This window comes from Cygnus atratus, chromosome 12, assembly GCF_013377495.2.
Source record: "Cygnus atratus isolate AKBS03 ecotype Queensland, Australia chromosome 12, CAtr_DNAZoo_HiC_assembly, whole genome shotgun sequence".
Taxonomy (NCBI): Eukaryota; Metazoa; Chordata; class Aves; order Anseriformes; family Anatidae; genus Cygnus; species Cygnus atratus.
The window spans coordinates 1079688-1101176 of record NC_066373.1 but is presented as its reverse complement, the minus strand read 5'-3'; the positions used below and the strand labels follow the sequence as shown (position 1 = coordinate 1101176).

The following is a 21489-nucleotide window of genomic DNA, read 5'->3' as shown; positions in this document are numbered from 1 at the left end:
TATTGGTGGTTTTTGAGCATTTGAGAATGTAAGTCATTGTAGTGACGGAGTGTGAAGACAGGAGAAGACCAATTATCCTTAAAATTCAGTTTAGTGTCGAACCACAAATAAAGAAATGTCATTGTTATAACATTTTCTATACAGTAGTTACATGGCAAAATGGAGTTGTTTGAATTCCTTAATTGAATTGTCACACCTGTCATTTTCGGAGCCTTTCCGAAGGGTGACCTCAGCTGTTTCCTGTGTGCTGGAAGATCAAAACATGGCAGCGTTGGACTGGTTTCTTTTAATTCTTAAGGTATTGCCAACAGGTGTTTTTTTCTTTCTTCCCGTTCCGGGTTATGCGAGATGTGCATCTTTAAACACTACTCATGTGTAATCAAGTCTTTCAAACGTGGTTGGGAGGTTTAACAGGTTTGTGGAGTGGTGCCCCGCTGTGTTCAAGTACTGGGGGTTCTGTCGTTCCTCAGTTCCTCTGCCTAGTCCCTCGTGGTGTTTTATTGGTTTCTTGGAGTTCTTGGGGTTTAGTCTGGAATTTACAACTGCATAGGAGAGGTGCTCGAGTAAGTCATTACCGGTCCGTTTCTTGAAGTGACACTCAGTAAATAAAGTCGTTCTCTCTTTCTGAGATGTGTAAAATTGGATGCAAACAGGACCCAGGATTTATAGTGTCTGTCTGCATTTACAAAAGTACTCTTTGAGCTGTGAATGGGGATGACTGAAACACAGCCAGGAAAGCTTTATTTGATATTTGGATGTATGCCATAAACAGAGTTCAGCTAACACATGCCTTTGTCAGTTGCTGAAATTCAACTTTAAAGGGATTAATTTCTCAACCCTACCCTGCTGTGCAGAATCGTGAATATCAGCAGCTTTTCTGAAGGTTGGTGCCGTTCTTCAGTAACTGAGTTGTGTTCGGTTATAAATTGGTTGCAAGATTACCCTTTTAATACTAGCATTTTGGTACGAATTCTTGCTTCTTTAAAAAAGGAAGGAAAAACCTTTCAGATTTCACTTATTTTTAAATACGAGAGGCAATGATCCTGCTGTTGTGATAAAACGTTAATGCCTTTGCTGGTTAATAATATATTACTGATCATCTTTGTTTAAAGTAGAAGTGTGTGTCCCTCAGCAAGCTCTTCTCTCTTCTTTACTAACACTCGCAGTGCGTTTCGCTGTCGGAGCAGCAATGCTTGCAGGCAGGATTTGGATTTTACAGCGTCCGGTGCTGCATCATCGGCACGGAGCGCCAGAGCCTCGGCTGCGTCTTCGGAGTGGAGTTGCACCAGCACGAACTTTTTAATCAAAGTTTTCTAGGGCAGGCAGAATGATGGCATCTGCCTTTCCCTGCGTGCTCATGAATCATGTTGATTTAGGGTTTGCCGCTTTTGTCTGAAGCCAGAGGGGACTGGAAGGAAGATTTTATGTTTGGCTGTGTAAAACATCCTTGTATACACTGCAGTTTCTTTGAAAACCTGCCACTGTTGCTGTAGCAGCAATACAATTCTGCCAGCATTGACAGCGAGAGGAGCGCTGGCGGGAGGCCTCGCTGCTCTCCGCAGTGTGAACGGAGGCCTACGTCTCATCCCGTTGTTCCGAGACGTGCTGCGAGGTGTGTGACGGGGACGTTGCTCGTGGGCTGAGCGTGGGGCCAGGCCCCCGCGGTGTGTCCCATGGCCTGCGGGGACTGCCGGTGCGGGAGGTCAGACCGACGGCTCTGTAGGGCGCTTCAAGGGGCTTGCATCAAGGCCAGCAGGTAGGATGTTAGGGGAAACAAAAGAAAGGGAACACACAAGTCCTTCGTGGTCACAGGCTGATCTGGCCCGTGCCTCTGTCCTGCGTTCATGTGGCAGGTGCCGTCCCTTCTCACTGCCCTCCTCACGCTCTCCACACCTCCATGGAGCTCCGGGATGCTCCTGCCCACGTCCACGTCGTGGCTGCGGAGCCCGGGGCGAGCGCGAGCAGCCGCTGCCCCCGTAGCGGTGCCGGTTCTGAAGCCCGTCGGGCTCAGGGCCGGCCCGCGGTGTGTGAAGCACATCCGTACATCCATCGCTCTGCACTGCAGTAACGAACTCGCTCGGTAGCTCCTCTCCTGGCGCCCGTGGGAGGACCAGTGTGTCCTTGGTGGGTGTTTGGAGGGGGCTGGGGGCGGGCAGAGAACGGGGCGATCGGATGTCCCTGCGGGTTCCTCCTGACAGCCCGCGCGCCGGCTTGGAAGTGTTCCCACACCCAGGCTTTTGTATACAGCGAGTCCGTGAGGGTCACACGACGCCAACGTTTGGCAACAAAGCAAGGCTTTGCTTGTGCGCCGAGTATTTCGGGCTGCTGTAACTCTCCCACCCCTCAGTCATTCTTTGAAAACCCTTTGTGAGCGAAGCTATTGTGGCGGAGCTGTTGGCATGCAGCACGCTCAGCCACTAAACCATATTGTTTGTCGCAGGCCCCGGGCTGCTGGGTAGAACCAAACTGTTTAAAAATAAAAGAAAATGCATAGGGTCTTCGGACAGAATCAGAGGCCTTGGTTTTTCAGGTGTAGAATATGTTTGGGGTTTAGTGCCTTTTACAAAAGGATCTGGAAGACCCTGAATTGCATGTGTAGCTGTATTAAATCGCAGCTGCCTTCCGAGTGAGGAGTGACAGGCCTGTGGCTGACACTGGGCAGCCTCGGCAGCACAGGTTTAAAGCTCACACTTTAACGTGAACTGTTGGAGTCGCAGAATCTGCATGCATGCACGCACGGGCACTTTGAACCACATTTTTTATGCTTACCTGGGGATGTGGTGGAATATGGACACCGCTTTTTCTTCCTGGGGTCTCTTTCATTGGCAGAGTACATGTGCTTCGTTGTGCTTTTCTCACAGCCCATGTAGCTGAAGCTACTTGCAGGTTCATGTACTTCTAATTGCTTTTTTTTATAAATGTAGTTCCTTATAAACAGCTCTCTTTGCCTATATACTTGCTTTTTGATCAGCTTGGAGTACATTCTGAGAAGGGGTTTCTGCTAGCATGCTGCCAGCTGATGAGAAGAGTGCACCAAGGTTTTGTCTAATCTCTGGTGTGACTGTCATGTGCTGCAGCAAGGAAATGGCTTGGGAAGAAGCAGCCAAATCTATGTGGGTATTAAAACATGTTGAGGAGACTAATATCAGTAGGGATCAAGTGGGCGGCCGTTCGGTGCAGAGAGCTTATTAAAACATAGGGATTATCTTGCTGTTGTTCAGGAGGCCGAAGGAGTGGGGAGAGATTTCCAGGATGTGCACCTAAAGGCCAAACGCCGCCACGACCAGTGGAAAATGCCCCGGCTCCGCGCCCCCCGCGAGCAGCGTGGCCACCCGGCAGAAGGACAAGGGCTTCGGCAGCTTCGCCAACCAGTCCCGGCACACGGAGAGCTAACGGGGCACTAAGTCGCTAGAAATCTCAGTTCTTAGGCCGTATAGCTGAGACTCCTGCGTGGCTGCAGCTGAGAAGTCGTTGGAGACGCTCAGCGTGGGGAGCTGCAGGGAAGTCTTGCAAGCGCCGCGAGTGAGGGAGTGCGGGCGCTGCGCCTTGGGTGTGCTGCCTTAGTGCTGAGCTGATTGTTTGCAGCTACTTCCAGTAGCTGTCCTGGGGAAACCGCCTCGCTTTCCTCTTCCCACCTCCCATCCAGTCGAAGTGATGGCGTCTGTCTCCATTCCAGAAGCTGAGCGCGGAGCGACCCGATCTCAGTGGTGTGCAGCTCCCGAAGCGCTGCAGGTCCGGCCGCGTGCGGCACCGGCTGCTCCTGCCGGCCCGGAGGCGGTGGGTGAGTGCTGCTGGAGGCCCTGCGTCGTGTCCAGGCTGCTGCTCTTGGCCCCGCTGCGCTGGCGCTGAGCTGCGGTAACGAGCAACCCTCCTACCGTATTGCTTTAATTGCTTTTCATTAATATTTCAACTCTGAATGCTTCGTGCAGGTTCAAGCAGCGCGCTGGCAAAATCTTGTGCTCCCCAGATGTCAAACTTTGCCGTGTGGGGTGCTGGCTCGGTATCTGGGGCTGTGCTGTGCTGGTGTAGCCACGTGAAATGCAGTTTTCTGACCTGGCAGCGTAACTGGCAGGCACATCAAAGTTACAGGCAGCTGATCGGAGAGATTACACTGGCAGCATAATCGGATAAAGGGCAGTTGAAGAAACTTGACACTTAGAGTTCTTTTTTGTAAATCTGCCCTTCCCCATGTGTCCTTGATTTCAGTACCGGGATTCGCGAGGCCTGGGCTCACCTAGTTAGTCCAGTGAGGCATTTGGAGGGGCGATGCGAGGTTTGGAAGCTTATTGCGAGGAGGGCGTGCGATAGCCGATGGCACGGATGCGTGGCACAGAAACTGGTGGAGGTTTGTGTGCGGGGCTGAGCATGAGCCTCTTGGCTGCTGCTGAGCATTTGTTAGCTTTATTTTGCTCGTGTGTGGATCTTGTTTATACTTCATGGCAACAATAATCCTGAAATTGAGGTTCCTTTTTTCCTATATGGTGAAAGAAAATGTATTTAAGGAGAATGTTGGGTATAAATGGAGCTGCTGCTAGAGAAGAACGGGATCTCAGCATCAACCGATACGTTCTTCGAGGGGATTTAAAATAAGCAATAAATTACAAGGCACTTGTGCTGTCAGCTGACTGAATCCTGACTCCTTTACTCAACACAGTGGCTGCTGAAGACAGGAATTTTGTTTACGTATTTTTCCTGCTAATTAGATAGAAATACGTAATGATGCTAATTTCTTTTTTTTCCTTTCTTTCAAAAGCAATACTGAGTTTAGACAACAACAGCTTTTACTTTTTGTGGATGCTTTCCACATGAATAAATGCAAAGTTCTAGCAGGAGTGTGTGTGTGTGTGTGTGTGTTCAAAACCAAACAGAAACCCCAAAGTGGTGATGGAGGTGAGCTGAGAGGAGAGGAAGGGAGTCAGCTATTTGAGAGCGATAGCAGGCACAGGGAGAAGCTGTATCCTCTGGGAAGAATTGGTTTCCTTGCAACAACTCTAATCTTTCTGGAATTTGTCAGTTTTTGCTTTAATGCTATTTATAGTGCAGCATATATAAACATTGGCCTGTGTTTAGGTGAAAACACAAAGTTTCATTTGAAGTCTGATCAGTTCAGAGCAGGTTTGATGTGGCAAGCTTTCTTAAAGGCACCGGCGCAATTCAGATTCCTGAGGAAGGTTTGGAAACGGCAGTTCCGATAGCCCGTGTCACTAGGGATGTGTGTTAGCCTGCGCCCTCTGGAAGAAAAACTGGGACGCTTTCCGCGGGCTGGGCTGAGGGCGGCCGCTCGCCCGGCGCTGGGTGCCTGCGTGGCGCTGGGTGCCGTTCCCCGGTGCTTCGGGATGGGGCTGGCGGTGTGGTGCACGCTGAGCACGCCTTGGCTCGTAATGGTCTGGGGATCTGTGGGAATGTGCTTCAGTTCTAATGCTTGCTCCTCCTGCCCTCCCCCTCCTTACCGTATTGATAGGGTTATTCACAGAGATCGTGCTTGTGCTTATGGTAGATAAAATTACCGGTTCCCTGAGAAACGACATGCTTTGGGAGGTCTGGATCTGAGCATCCCTTTAAAGCAGCAGATTTGACCGAACCTTTGTCACTTTTGAGGAGTAAATATTAAAACAAACAAACAAAAGAAACCCAAACACAAAAACAAACCCTAAAGCTCAGTCCTACCTCATTACTTAATTGGCCTCCTGTATCAAGATACTCGTCTTGAAGAAAATTTGTAGTTCAGCAGAAAATAGACCAACACGCACCTCGTGGTTTCCAAACACCACGTTCTATTTGGAGACATTTTTGACGTATTGACAGCAGTGCCAGTGGCCGAGCTTATAGGGGCCATTCAGCATGGAAATAAGTAAATGTTTTCTCTGGAAGTTGTTGGGATTTTGTGGTTCGCAAAGTATGCTGCCAGGCTCTGTCGCTAATGCTTTTTGTACGGAAGCAGATTGGCGTGAATGACACTTGCTGCTAAGTTTTACTGCCCAGCTGGGAAGCAGAGCGACACTGACTTTAAAAATCTGCATCGAGTTTTCCATACCTGTCTCAGGCACGCAAATAATATTTATAAGGGATTTTCCTAGAGTTCTGTGGTGCAGAGCTGTCGATTCAGCTCGCATCTGTTCAGCGGGGTTGTTTGCATCCCCGCCTCGGGCGTTTGAAACAGCCGTGCGTCTTTCACGGGTCCTCTTGAAGAGGTGCACTTAGAGCTGCGCGCCCGTGCCGAAGCGAAGCCGTGCTTATCTCAGGTAGCCGAACGACGCGTTCGGAGTCGTTCCGTGCAGCGAGAGCCCTTCCCAGCTGGGCGACCTGCTGCCAGCCCGTGTGCCTGCGCTGCTGCGCCTTGCGGCTCTGCGGCCCAAGTCACAAATCCCCTTTCAGCGGGTCAGAGAGCTTCCTGTGAATGCCGGTTGGCGCTAGCAGTCTTCTTAGCAGAGGCTGCTTGCTTAGGCGTGTCTACGTCACTTTATCAAAAAGCTCGAGGCAAGAAAAATGGAAGGAAGGGATCTTACGTAACGAGCTGATGCTTTCCTGGGAAGACTTTGTAGAATGTTGCCCAGGCTGGATTCTGGCAGCGGGTTTGTCTTTGATTCTCACGCGATTCTTGGTATATGCCGTCAGCTCTTTCATTCTAAATGAGTACAGCTTCTGTGGAAGTTCATGAATTATTTCTTTGTTTGAACAAACTTGTGTGTTTTTGTTTCAATCTTGAGAACGTGTATCTTCGTGTTTCCATGGTTTGTCTTCTGAAATAACTTTTATTCTGTAATGTTAGGGTCTCTGAGTACCTAATGTAACTTTTTAGGAAGGTTCTGAGAACGTCACATCATAGGTCATATCTTTTTAGACGAAAACATTATTTCTTCTCTCTTACAGAGCACGAATATTTCTTAATAAACCCTTTTCCTTTTTGTTTTCCATTTGTTCAACAGAATCTGTCTATGACCTTCTCCCAAAGGAGCTGCAGTTACCACCTTCCAGAGAAACATCTGTAGCATCCATGAGCCAAACAAGCGGTGGCGAGGCAGGTTCGCCTCCTCCAGCTGTAGTCGCTGCTGGTAAGCATTCTCATTTATTCAGTTGCTTTGTTAAGGTTTGTAACGTTCTGGCCAACATGAACAGTGCTGGCAAAGTTTTGATTGTAAAAAGCTCGCGGAGAAGTAGCCAAGTTCATTCTAGGAGAATTTAGGTAGTATAAATCAAGCTAAGCTAGGTGATCTGAACTACCAGGTCTTCTAAATTACTGGTTACTGTATTTCACAGAGGATGTATCTATAAGAAACAAGTTATCTGTTTTGCTGTTCTGTTATTACTCTCAGCACAGGCCTATTAATTCCTAGAATGCATTCTGTCTTCAGAGGTATACATACCTATTTGGAACTGAGTCAGAATGCTGACCGACTGTATAACAATTCTAGCAAGTGTAAAAAATGGAATAAGAGATTACATTTTGGGCCGTGAAGGTTTTTGGAGCTGTAGGGAGGAAGAAAGGTCATGTTTTCTTTTAAGAGGCCTGAGAAAGCTTGGTATTTAAACTCTATTCCAGCACAGCTCTATTGTAATGTATTACAAAATTTACATGTGCGTGAGAATATAATACATTAGTCAGGGTGGCACATTTGTAAAACTGATACATTAGTTAGCTTTCTAACTGACAGCGTATAAAAATGAGACATGACCTTTTTGTCTTTGTTTTCTGCTCCAGCTTACTCCTAGTCGTGTTTTAGACTTTAGTCTAAAGACTCTGTCATTGGTCTTCGTTAAAAATAAAGTTTGGATTTAAGGGCAAAGCTCTCATTTGTGAGGTTAGTCTTAGTGCTGGTTTGCATCTGGAATTCTTGTCAGTAACCTCTATAGATTACTAAACATCTATGCAATGAGGAAAAAAGGAAAACTGATCGATGCATCTTTCTTCATTGGATGAGGGTTTTTTTTTTGCATAATTTGATCCCCGTGTTTCTTACAAGGTCATGTTCCACTTTCCGATTTGGTCTTAAGTTGTTGCTTGATTAAAATGTATATATTTAAGGCGAGGATTCTAATAGCTGCATTATTTCTTTTCCTCTGAGTTCATGTGCATTAAATATTTGTATAAGAATGTTTCCCAGATTTGCATGGCACAGGAATCCTGATCAGAACTAAAACGACATCATTAGACTTGTTGGAGAAACTTTACAGCACTGCTCACCATTCATGTTTTGCCAGACCTCTTCTGAGAGAACCTGTGGATTTAACTGTGTGCAGTGGAACTTCAGTTATTATGTTGGGGAAAAAATGGATGTTTTTATTAATAATGTTGAAAGGATTTGATACTTTTGTATCACTTATTCAAAAATAATTTGGGTATGTATTTCTAAAGTCAACATATTTAATGATTGGTTTTGTTCAAAGATACAGCAGTGACTAAATCCTGTAGAAACCGAGATCTTAAAAACAAAACAAAAACAACACAAACCCTGTTACACTCTAAATCCACAGATGGATGCAAACTGCTAATTAATTCTGTATCTAACAGAGAAAATTAAACACTCGAGATGAATGGAACTAAATGTCTGTTTCCTGCAGGTATTTAGTGTATGCTAACAGCCAGTCCGGTTCCTTCTAAAAAAACTAAGAATGTGTTAGCTGTGTTTGGGCTAAACTGCAGCAAGATTTTCTTTAATGAAAAACTACAAATAGTGTAGAGATTTATTTGCAAACGCTGAAAGGGGGAGACACACTCATTCAATCAAGAACACTTTTCAGCATCAGAGATGGTGGTTTCGCAAAGACTTCAAGCTGGCAGTCCTGCCAAAGAAGAGGGTTTTGTCTGCGTGCTGGCTGAAGGACCTGCTCCAGGTGCAGGTTGTCCCCCTTGGCTCACAGCCCGTCTGCAGGAATGCTTGTGGTGCCGTGAGGCAGGGAGCACTGCAGTGGGAGGAAGGAGCAGTAAGACGAGGTGGAGCGAGCTTCTCTCAGTGCCTGTCAGTTTGTGATGGCTTCAGTTGTTTACTGAGCTGGGGCTTTGGAGGCCTTCCACGAGCGTTGTGACGAGACAGTTAAGTGTCTGGGTGCCATTAAAACTTGGATCGGAAGCGTTAGGTGTACAAGAAATGACAGTTCTCCAAGTTGTTAAAAAAAAAAATTATGAAAACAGAGCAAAGACTAGTTTGTTTTCGTTGGTTATGTCACTTTCCACTACAGTGAGGGCAAGAACAATTGAATCTTGGTCTTTTATAAACATATAATTGTGATGACCAGGATAATTCCACAGTCAGTTGCGCTGTGTACACATGTAGGGAGAGATAAGCCCCGGCCCAAAGCAGCGTGGCTGCTGCTTGGAGAGGGGAGCGGGTGCCCGACTCCCCGTGGCTCTAGGCAGACTCAGCCAGGGAATGATAGCAAGTAGTTTTTGTGTAGTGTCTGCGTGGTTTGTTTTCCTCTCCTCCACCACACACTTGAAAGAAAATAGCGCATCTTAGAGAAGCGTTTACCTGGAAAGCAGGACTGCAGGCTGCACTCCAAAATGGGGGGGCACAGCGAGCAGCTCTAATTTCTTAACAGGGAAGGCAGCCTGTGTATATTTATATGTCTGTACAGGACAACATATATTTTAAATTTAATGTTAAAGACAGATTAGACAATTCATTTGTCTATTTCAAGTCCTTAATGTTTTCAGGTAGTTGACTCTGCACAGGTTGAGAGGGTGAGGAAGAAAAATGACTTTGGCAACCAATGCTCCTGCAGCATAAACCAGTTTGTTCTGAAATCTCCCCCTTGTTTAGTCTCATTTATTTGTTGGTGGTTTTTGTCAGCTTTTACTTGCTCCAGAACTTCACTTTTTTTTTGGAAATGATAAAGAAATGCTAGTTCAGCCTCCATAGCATTGTAGGTAATCTCATTTACTCTCGCTTTTTAAAGGAAGGGCTAATTTGAAATGCTGCTAGCACAGTGCATCTAGAAGTCAATAACACATATGTTTACTCTTCATAATGAGAGGATTACATTAGAGGGAGTGATATTAAGTGATGGGGCACTTTATTTTTTTTATTTTTTTAACTACTCCTGTAATAGTTAACAGAGTTTTTTCTCTGCTTCCCAGGACACAGAATAAGATAGTGTCTGGCTGAAATTCAACATACTTGAGGCTTTTCTGTCAGGCACTTTGCTGTGGGGTTTTGTTCCATAAAAATACCATTATGGTTAAGAGATATATATTGCTGCAGTTAACTTCCTAGTTTTTTTGGAGGAGCAGGGTGGGCTGTTTTTTAGCTATGATGACCTTGCAGGGGCAGACTTCTAGTTCTTCCATTTTGAAATATGTCTTGCAATTTACAGAACATCTTTACAGGTATTAAAATGGAATGTTGCTGATTGGATTCATTAACTTGTTAATGAATGTGTATCTCATATTCATTAATCCAGACAAAAGGGCTATTACCCACCCTCTGAATAACAATCAGGCAAGTATAATTTAATAGAACTCTAGGATTTTGAGCTGTGATGTTCGCAACCTAAGCTGCTATCTCAAGCTTTAATTCTGTTAGACTTCTGGAAAGTGGAAAGGAGGGAAAGGATTTGGTTTTACTCCTAGAAACTGTTCTCTCTGCTTGCTGTGTGCATTACAAATGTCTTTGTTCAGGGGACAGGAAAAAGAGGACTTTGCCTGGTGCAGTTCCATGAACACATTAAATATGAATCATCTTACAGACTCTTGAACTACATGAAGGTGTCCTGTTGAGAAATATCATTGTAAGCTGTGGCTGGAGACTTCTTACATGAAATAAGTGTGGCTGAGGCTTTAATAACGCCTTCTGCACAGTCTTTTAAGCTCCAGTTGTAAGGAGGGATGCCCGATTCTTTTCAGTTGCTTGTAAAGGCTGACTGATTTTTTTTTTCCCCTGTTGATCAAGACTGAACAAGTACTTCAAATGCTTAAAATTCAAACTGCTAATTCAAGTCCTTCCTCGAAGGTGTCTTTCTAGTTAGTAGGTCAACACCTTGTTCTTGTCTTTTGGTGATGATTCCAAAGCATTTTCAGCCATGTACTTTAAACAAGTGTTGCATATTCATCTTTTATTTCCAGTGACAAGAATGCTCAAACCTTCAGAGCCTCAGTGAAAAGAACTGTTGCATCTTCTTATCATCTGCTCCTTCTTTCTGTAGCAGAGTTTTGGAATGAGCTTCTTCAGCTTGTTGGTGATCTCTTATGCTGCTCTCCATTTACCAGAGGCAAATATATCCTTCCATATTTTCGTATTGCTCTTCAGGATATTATTTCCTGTGTTGTTTCCATTCTGACATTTTCCAGTTCTTATCTGAAATTGAATTCACGAAGAGTGGTGGCGGTGTAACAAAAGGGGAGAAGATTTTTTTTTGCCCTTGAAATGTGTTTACTGAACACTTTTTGCATTCTTCACATTTAGATACAGTTAAACTGTTATGTATTGAATTTTTCTGGCTTAGGTTTGTATCCTAGGAAATATTTATTAAATAAAGAAATTTTACCTTTTTGTTCCAATTTTGTATCCCTTTTAAGTAAAGGGACAAACTACTTGTCCCAAATAGAAGTAATTTGCTTTTTTGGTCAGAGCAGTAACTGAAGTACTTGGTATAAGTGTTTCTGGTCATTTTAATTATGAAAATAAAGCTTTGCTTCTAAATCGCTACTGTAGCAAAATGGATTAAAAATATTTGGATTACCTGCAGGGTAGAGACCAAGCGCTAAGGATATGGGTCATTTTCCCCTGAGAAGATAAACCTTTTTACATCATTTCCAAGCTAGATATTCTAATACAGCTTCAAAATGAAGACATGTTTTGTTCTCGAATAGTTAGACTTCTTAATTTTTTATTTTTAATGAAAATATTTTCTTGGTTTGTCATCCTTCCTAGTGTCATTAGTCAGTTTTTCCTGTTGATACAGAAATAATTACCAGAAATTTCAAAGGGGATACGAGTGCCACTACGAATTCTGTTTTCCTGGGCTTATAATTACATGATGTAAACAAATGATCAGGAAAAGAAAGATTCTTCTTTGTAGTCGATCTCCAATGACTGTAAAAACTTCCATTTCTTTGTAGGCCGTTCCCTTCCCCTTCCCACCCCCTCCCGGCTGGAAGCGCCTTCCTGTCACCTCCTGGAGGATGTCTTCCAGGGACGGCTGTCCGCCGTGCGCTTCTCTCGCTTGTGCCAAACGCTTCTTTCTTGCGGAATTAATCTAAGCCGGACCATAATGCTCTAGAAATTCACCTTCCTGCTGCCGTGTCCTGGTGCAGTGCCCAGGCCGCTCTGGTTGTCGGCACTAATGCCTCCGAACCAGTTTGTTTTCAGGAACCCGCGCGCCCCGAGGGGCTGCCGCAGGGGCAGGGGGGAGGCTCCTTCATCGCTGCTGTGGGTGAGCATTCATCCCTGGGGAGTGCCGAGGAAAGAAGGTTTCTCTGATCGTTTCCGTTTCATGGAAACTTTTTAGGTGTGTTCTCTGTAACTTCAGTTAAAGCACTGGAGTCCTGTGGGGCTGTGCGCGCACTGAGCGCGTCTGCTGCTCTGTGTGGAGCAGAGCCTGCTGATAACTGCACGTGAGGATTGCATAGATATACCCCAGATCTTCTTTTTTTCTAATTAAAGTTTGTTTTCAGTCTTCCTGAGTCTCACAGAGCCAGTAAGCCCCATTTTTTCCAGAATACTGACTCAGACACAAGCTGTTCTATTGTTCTGAGAGATTTTGGATGGCAAATTCTTACACTGAGTGGCTCCTATTCTTACGTCAAAAGGGCTCGAGAAATGCTTGTGACAGGAGAAATTCTTGTTCCTTAATAAATAATGAAAAAACAAGTAAGAGAAGGGTAAAAGGAGAACAACCGTGACGTGCTTCTGTTTGGGCACTTGCAGTACCGGCATCAAAGACTTCCTGAAGGCCAAGAGGAGTTCTTAAGTCATTAGAGAAAAAAATGACCATGGACCTAAAGAACAAGAGAGGCCATTTCCTAATGTGAAGTGTTCTTTGTTGGACCCATCAGTCATGATATCATTGTACAGTTGCTCTTTTAGGGCAGTGGGCTGTGGAGGGAGCTGAGGGACAGACAGGTGAGAGCTTGCAGAGAGCAGCTGAGGGGGCCTAGAGTTCTGCCTTGCCTGGCTCCGAGCTGGGAGGGACCCGAGCTAAACGGGACTGCTGGGTCCGAGCTGCTCCCAGAGGTTCTGCTGAGATACCTGAACTTGCTGCTAATTGAATAATGGATGTCATTGGTAATAAAAACAGATTGATGTATTCACCCAAATTATAATGCACTGCTTGGTTCAGCATGCGAATGTAAGGGGAATTTACACTGTTGGGCTTAATGTAAATTAAATTAACCTACCTATCTTGAATCTGAGTGTTTTTTAATAACTGGTGAATTGGATTGCTTTATTATATTTGCTGGGATGCTAGTTTTTTTTTCTCTATTAATACACTTAACTTGCATTCTAGCTTCGCCATTCAGAGACAGGCATCGTGTGGTGGGTTGTGTGACAGTGTCTGTCAATAGTGAAGACAAATAGTGCCAGAGACACTTAACCCATCCAATCTCACCCAGGGTATAGGTCGGTCTTGTTTTCAGACTTCTTCATAAGTCTCTTTTCTTTCTTTCTTTTTTCCTTTTTTCTTTTTTTTCTTTTTTTTGTTTTGTTTCTAAATAGTGGATTGATACTGATTTGAAACTAAACTCTTTTTGGAAAAGTTTTTGACTTTACATCAGTAATACAAGAAGAAGAAATGTAGAACCCCAAGTTTGGCATGTGAGGTGTTGAAAGCAGGTTTGCAGCCACTTTGTAAGTTCTGGTTTTTATCTGTAAAGCCTTTGGCAATGCAAGGGTTGACGCTGGAAATTTTGCACATAGTATCCTTCTGTTTTTGTTCTGAACTTGTTCTCCTGCGTCCAGTGGTTCTGTGAATAAACAAATTAACACAAAATTCTTATAAAAACACGACACATTACATAAGTGAACAAATTTAATAAAGAGGCATATTCCACATAGTGGACTTATAAATGACTCAAACCACACCATGTGTGGTGAGGTTTTTGATGCTTAATTGTTCCCTGAAATACCATAGTGGATCGCATAGGATGCAAGCTAGAAAAAGACAAGTCCTTCAATGGCCCTTTGCTAGTCCTGGCTGTTTGTGCACAGGTAGCAGGAAGACTTGTAAAACCCCAAATATCTCCAGTTTATTTGCATTAATTTTCAATCTTGAGCTTTCCAGTCTGGGAAATAAGTTGCTTTGCACTCTAGCTGCAATCAAAAAAAAGACGTCATTAGGACACTGCTTCTTTGGGAAGATTGGGTAATCCCTGTTATATGGAAGGATCTCCTTGGAAAGACTGAACAAGGATTTCAAGATTGGCTCTGTGTGAGTTTTAGCCAAAGACAAGACTCCCTCAATGCCAAGCAGTGTTTTTTTTCTCCTTTTCAGACATTTTTTAAAAGGCTGAATGCCTTGTTTGACTTCACAAGATAATAGGATGTAGAAATATATGTCACTGCCTTAGCTGGCAATTCAGGAGGTAATAAATTTTCTTTATACAATAGCTTGTTATTGAAAGAAAAAGAATGCGCTAATTTGCTGATGGGGATGCTCTTTGCTATGTGTTCCCTTAGTTTCTCATGCTTAAGTAGCCTGTGATTTTTAGCAGCATGCATTCGTGCCACATGCGTGTTGCATCCCTTCTGCCACTGCCTGCTTTTTGTTTTCAGAAAGAAACTTGAATTATGCAATCTCTTGGTTGTGAATATAATTTTGTTCACTGCCTGAAAATAAAGGAAATGTATGGGAGCAGAAGGCCCCTTTTTAGGCTTTCTGGGAAGCAAATGTACAAATGACTGGTATCATGAACAACTGAAATTTCTTTGAAACTTGGTCTTCCTAGGAGTAGTGCGGAGTAATTAGTTCTTTGCATTCTCAACTCCGACACTGGCCAGGTAGTTTGTTAGCTCTTGGTTATTTTGTCTTTCATTTACATATTGCAGAGTTACTTATTATTGATGTGCAAATTATGATGTCCAAAACAGAATGAGAAATTCCTTATATTGAACTATTTGATATCATTCTATCTAGCTGAGATAAGAAAAACTGGTAAGACAGGCAACAAATTCTGAAATAGTTCTTTCAGCTGTCTTACGTGGCATAGAGGTGGCAAGCAGTGGATTCAGGAGGTTTAGTTTCCACAGTGATCAAGGTTAATTTAACAGGGAAGTAGTTTTCTTTTGTCTCTCTCACTTTTTGTTAAAAAAAAAAAAAAAAAAAAGAAATAAACCCACAGCCTTGTGAGGCTGGTGTGTATTTCATTTATAGCACTGTGGCTGTGTACTGGCCATAACATGCACTTGGCTTACGTTCAGTGCTGGTGCTCTGAAAGCGATTTTTGTTTTGGAATTGTGTTAAAATATTATATCAGTCTTAAATTTCAAAATGTGCGTGCTCATTCAAACTATATGTTTGTCACTGGAAGCACTGTTAAACTGCAAGTGAAAGAGCCACCTGTAACAACCCCTGAGGTGTCTGAGAAAGCAAATCTCAGCGACACAAAACGTGCGAGGTGTGTTCGCTTCCCGTGCAGCCAGGTGTAGCCATCAGCCCGAATGCCCACTGGTTATATTTGGGTTATTTTCTGTGTGTTGGGGAAAAATTCCTTCCTCAAAAACAGGAAAAGCAAAATGCTTTCACCTTCTAAAACAATGCCAGTCAAACTGAATTACTGAAAACTGTAGAATAAACTTCTTTGGACTGTAGCATATTCAACCAAGAGATCTCCTTTGGGTGTCAGATACGCATGTGTAGTCACAGGCTTTAGAGTAAACTGATACAACAAAATGGGAGCCATGTAAAAGACGGAGTGTTTTTTTTCATTGTAGTAACTTTTCTGAGTTCTTACTTGGTTGATCCCATTTACTTATTTAGTAGCTCAAAGGACAATGAGTCGGATAAAGGACTGCAGACCCTGTGAAAAAAAACACAAATTTTATTAATTTTTTTCAGTATTTGTGTGACTTAAAATATTCATAAAGCAATTATTAATTTCTCCCCCCAGATATATTTTACATTTTGTATTTGGCTATTCTGATACAGCCAGCTCGTTTCATCGCCTTTAATATTTGCCATACGTTCTCACGTGTCGTTAGTTATGATGGAGAAAGCGCTGGCCTGCACATGCTTTAACACGTGCATGTTTGTGGATGGCAGTGACACTCATTTGAAAAGATGTATGGCTAAAGAGGGGTTTTCTTGCCATTATTCTCCAGCTTGATACTAATGTTTCCGTGATTTAATTTTATTGATACACTGGGATGTACAAGTGGAGGAGAGTGTAACCAGTGCATAAAGGACAGTAATTGTTTCCTCCTTATCTTCATAAAGGAAAACCACATATGTTCATCCACGGTCTTTTATTTTAACTTCTAGGAAAAAAGCTGGAGGAGAAATTGTTTTGGGAACCTGGTAGCTATAATGATAGCAATGTTGCTAAATGCTGCACCTTAAAATAATGTTAGCAGCTGTTTTAGCTTTATACTGAAAGTATTTTGTTTAGTGATTATTTTTTTTCTAGGAAAGTGAAGCAAAAGTGCAGCTGTTGCATTTCTGGAGAGGATATGCATGGAGCCACTTGATACGCAGGCTGTGCTCAGTGTTTGGCAGACCTGTTCCAATGCAGACCTGCGTATGAACGTGACTAAGTTTTTCTTACCGATCTTCCAAAAAAAACCTTTCTAAAACTTTTGCAGTATTTGCTGCGAAAAGAGAATCCTTGATACTAAGCTCTCTATAGAGGAGGAAATGTCTTCCAATTCTAGAGCCCTGCTACCTGGTTCAACGTACGTAATTATTTGTTTGTCAGTCTTTGTCACAGACAGGAAAACATGAGATCCACATACACTGCATCGTCATGTACGTGATGCTCAGTTTCATCTGTTTAAAAAAAAATAGAAATGATTTTTTTCTTTAACTAGGGGAAGTACTGCTAGACATCAATCCAGCTCTGCAGCGTCGCTGCTGTGGGCTCCGTGTATTCAGTTAACAAACATTTGCGTGCAGCATATATGCTGTACGCACGTTGCATATTTGCATTTCTTTCTAATGAATGGAAACTAATTCTATTTAAAAAAAAAGTAATCATCACAAATAGCAACAATCTATCTCAACTCAAAGTGGCTGCAAATCAGCTCCTGTTGTCACTGAAATTAATATCTAGATTTAATAGTTTTTGCCAATCCTGTAAGTGTTTTTGAAAAAAGCATTGCATTAATGCATGATATAGAAAGGATAAATTTGCCTTTAAATTGGAATGCAGTTCAAAGTGACTGAATTCTCCAATTTCAGCCACTATATTTGCCAAAAAACAAACTGGAAAATGGAACTGGTATCATTCATTGCTCCTGGTTCTCTGGGAGGTTTGAGGAAGGGACTTCTTATGCAGGTGAAGGCAGAATAGATTTTTTGATGAACTGCAATGACCGCTGTATTTTACTTGACTCCATTCTGAAAGAGTTTAGGTTTACTTTTAAGTTCATTTAGCACAGAAAAGCTGTAAGAAACCAATACCTTTTTAAACAGTCTTTGTCATCAGCCATGGGTAACCCCTGTTAATAACAAGTAGATTGGTTGATAGGAAGGTTTGCTAAATTTTGCTGCTAGTTAAATATTTATATCGTACTGAATATACTTTATTATGTTACTTTTAAGTAGCTTAAACTTGATAAAATAGTTCAGCTATGTCTAAACCTTTTTAGAGGTGACAGTTCTATGTAGTAACTTGGATTTTAAAAAGTCAACAAAAAAAAGAAAGGATCTTGTTTCTTATCATAACAGGTATTACCTCTACTACAGCAGTAACTAGCTGAGCAAACATACTGTATTATTACCTATTGTTTGCAAAATTAGATTCTTTCTACAGTTCTTGTTGATTGCATAAGGTGTGGTTAGCAGTGCAGTAGTAAAGTGGCCTCTCCCCTAGTAAGTTAAAATCTGTATATGAAACTTAATTATTCCTTAGTGAACTACAGCTGATATAAATTTAAGAGCTATGTTTGTCCTTCGTAGCACTTCCTCTCAAACATTTTAGCCTACATTTTCAACTGATTTAAAATTCTTTTAAAAGTCCATTAAAATTCTCCGGTGGAAATGATTATGCTGCTTTTCAGAAATCTTCAGGATTTTGTTTTAAAGAATTAGCTGCCTTTTGTATTTCTAAACCAGATTGATCTGTGGGGCTTCTGGAGAGGTCACAATCATGTTTAAAATATCCTGCTTAATATGAATTATTTTAGAGGTCTCTCCCAAGCGGCCCCTGTATGCTTAGGGGACTCAGCTAATGAAGACTGAGAGAAGTCTGATGTAGAACCTCAGAGACTGAGTCAAATTACAGAAACTTCATGTTGTTTTGTATCAGTATGTCATCAATACAGCTATTTCAACCCTGTTTTGAACCTGGAAAGTAAATAGCTCTATCGTAGTGACTGATACCAGTTCCATTTTGCCTACCAACTCAGTTGATTTTATAGTTTATTTCTCATTTATGATGGAATAATCAGCAGCTCTTTTCTCATTTATTTTCTCATATTTTTATTCCAGGATTTGCCTCTGAAGCAGGGAGTGTCTGCATTAAAAATGACCTGTAGTTCTCTGCTTCATAGGTTAGAAACTTATTTTAATATTTCGTGGCTAAGCACAGTCCCGTCTTTTCAAAACAAAAAAAATCCAATAATAAATGGTTTAATTGGCATTGAATGTGGATTATAAACATTTTGATTGGGGCTTCCATTATTTTAGATGAAATGGCTTATACACAAATAAGTAGTCCAGCTGAGGCAATGAAAATTCTGTTTACTTGCAGCCATTTTTATGAATTAATGTAAAGTTTTAAAAAAGTTGATTACAGCACAATGCATTCAGTCATATTTGGACATTTCCAAAGTACCATATTGGCTAGGCTGTATTGCTTTAAGCATTTACATTCCAAAACGTACCAAATTCCAAATACTTTTTGGGGGAAAGAAATCAGTTCATTAATCGCTTCACTTCAATGGGACTGCTATAGCCAGCACACACAGAACCAGGTGTCTTGTATTTACTTCTAAATTGTACACCGCAGATGCTTCTTCAGCTCCTTCCTCTTCCTCCATGGGCGGTGCTTGCAGCTCCTTTACCACCTCTTCCAGTCCTACCATTTACTCTACCTCAGTCACCGACAGCAAGGCTATGCAAGTGGAGAGCTGCTCCTCAGCCGTGGGGGTAAGTAACCGAGGGGTAAGTGAAAAGCAGTTAACCAGTAACACAGTCCAGCAGCAGCAGTCAACGCCGAAGAGACACACAGTCCTGTACATCTCGCCACCACCTGAGGACTTGCTGGACAACAGTCGGATGTCCTGCCAGGATGAGGGGTGTGGATTGGAATCAGAACAGAGCTGCAGTATGTGGATGGAGGATTCACCCTCCAACTTCAGTAACATGAGTACCAGTTCCTACAATGATAACACTGAGGTGCCACGTAAATCACGCAAACGAAACCCAAAGCAGAGGCCAGGGATCAAACGTCGAGATTGTGAAGAGTCCAACATGGATATATTTGATGCCGACAGTGCCAAAGCGCCTCACTATGTCCTTTCTCAGCTCAGCACGGACAGCAAAGGCAACTCAAAAGCAGGAAATGGGTTGGTATCTGCATTTTTATTTAAAGTTCTATCGCCATATGTAAAACCAAACTAATAAAACTCCCTTCCTGCCAAGTGTTCTACTCAGGTTCTCACATAAATCTCTCCCCTTCTCTGCCATTCCGTTTTGTGTTCTAGCCCATGATAAGTTCTCACTAGAGTTGCTAATCTTTAAAGATAAAGCTAAACTTTGCCATAACAATTGGGCGCAGAATCGATGAGCTTGGCTGTATTATTGTTTAAGTGAGATTCCTGAAAGATTGTGCAATCCCCCTTATAAAAAGACAATGGAAACATTATTGTACGTAAAAAAATAACACAAGGCAGAAGTGGACTGGACGCACCCTAAATCTTGCTGTTTGTGCAGTATTTTATGTGAGGATTTCAGTCTGGGCACTTTTCCTGCTTGTTTGTCTCTTTCTCTATTTATCAAATAGAGAGAGTGATGGGAGTAGAAGTTAATGGCTTGTTAAGATTTCTCATCATTTAACGCATCCTTTACTTTTTTATAAAAATGTTAAGATTATATGGTGAACCAAATTTTGTTTTTTCTTGTGAATTCACATCTGTATTTGATTTTTTCAGAAATAAATCTCTAATCCTGTTTCTCTCTGTGCTTCTGGGTTGTGTGCATGCGTGTGTTTGTATGTGGGCACGCCTGGGTGGTGGTCTCTCATCTCTCCCACTTCACACTGTTCACTAAATGCATTTCAGTAGCTGCTTGAAGAGAAAATATCCATCAGTTTAAAGTAGTGTGATTATATGTGTTTATTTTTATTTTTTTTTTTTTAACTTTTGGCTTTTTTAGTACTCTTAAGGTGGTCAAATGGATAGATTTGGTTATTTTCTTTTGGGGGGGGCTATTTTGTTTCACTTTTTACGTATGTGCTTGTAGTGTGTTCAGATATTAATCACAGTAATGGTGAATATTAAAATTTGCCTAATGAGATTATGTATGAATGTCTCATATTCCAAAGGGAAAGAGCCTGGAGTCTGTATTCCCAGGGTCATTGCAGTTCCATACTTAAAATTTCACTGTGAGGTGATTCTGAGAAACTCTCCAGAGTGTGCTGCTGCTTCCTGCTCTATTAGGTACATCATTTGGAAAGATGGAGCTAGCTGGTAACAAAGAGTTGGTACTATCACCTGCTCCTCCTCTCAAACCTGTACAGCAACAATTGGGTGGGTTTTTATTTCTTCGTCTTTTGTTTTAAGTGTCTTTACAGCAAATGCTCTAAGCTTGACTGAAGTTGCCCAGCATCTCTTATTTTGGCAGCTGAAAATTTTAATGATGTAAAACGTTCGTCCTTGGTAGAACCTAGGAAGCAAACTAACATGTTTGCTTGGAACGAGGAAGCTGCTTCCACCAAGCACAAAGGAGTTCAGTCCCTCAGTTACAAAGGGAGGAAACTATTGGGAGGCAAGAATTCTGCGATTCTGGACAGAAATGGGAGATCTAGTAAGCTTGGGAACAGTATATGTGGTCTCAATCTAAAACATCACAAGATTATAATACTCCCCAAAATACTAGGGACTAACCAATGAACATTGCAACACTGGCATTAGGATTCAGTGAACACAGGGTTAGATAAGCATGTATGTTTAATGTCTCGTGTACAGGCTAGATTGAACTACAGCAAAATCCTATGTAATAGAGTTGTCCTTTTAAATAAGAGCTTTGCAATAAGAAATATCTAAGGTATTAGAAAAGCTAATTCTATAGTTAGAATATAGAAATTTAGTATTACAACTCTAGATTACAGACAACTCCAAGTTATAGTAGTGTCACTTAAATTTTTGTTAAATTTTGCAGCCTGATGGAGTTCAGCCA

General features: G+C 42.3%; 1 protein-coding gene across 3 annotated transcripts in view; it reads left to right on the top strand.

The window, feature by feature from the left end:
- Positions 1–21489, top strand: part of NFAT5 (nuclear factor of activated T cells 5) — a 58108-nt gene that overhangs the window by 9469 nt on the left and 27150 nt on the right. For 2 of the 3 annotated variants that reach the window (XM_050713130.1, XM_035566219.2), the window contains exons 2-3: positions 6927–7052; positions 19100–19658. In XM_050713130.1, the coding sequence (XP_050569087.1) occupies positions 6927–7052; positions 19100–19658 (685 nt within the window). Of the gene's footprint in view, positions 1–6926; positions 7053–16696; positions 16824–18579; positions 18642–19099; positions 19659–21489 lie in introns of those variants that run through there. The other variant, XM_035566220.2, reaches the window with a different exon arrangement.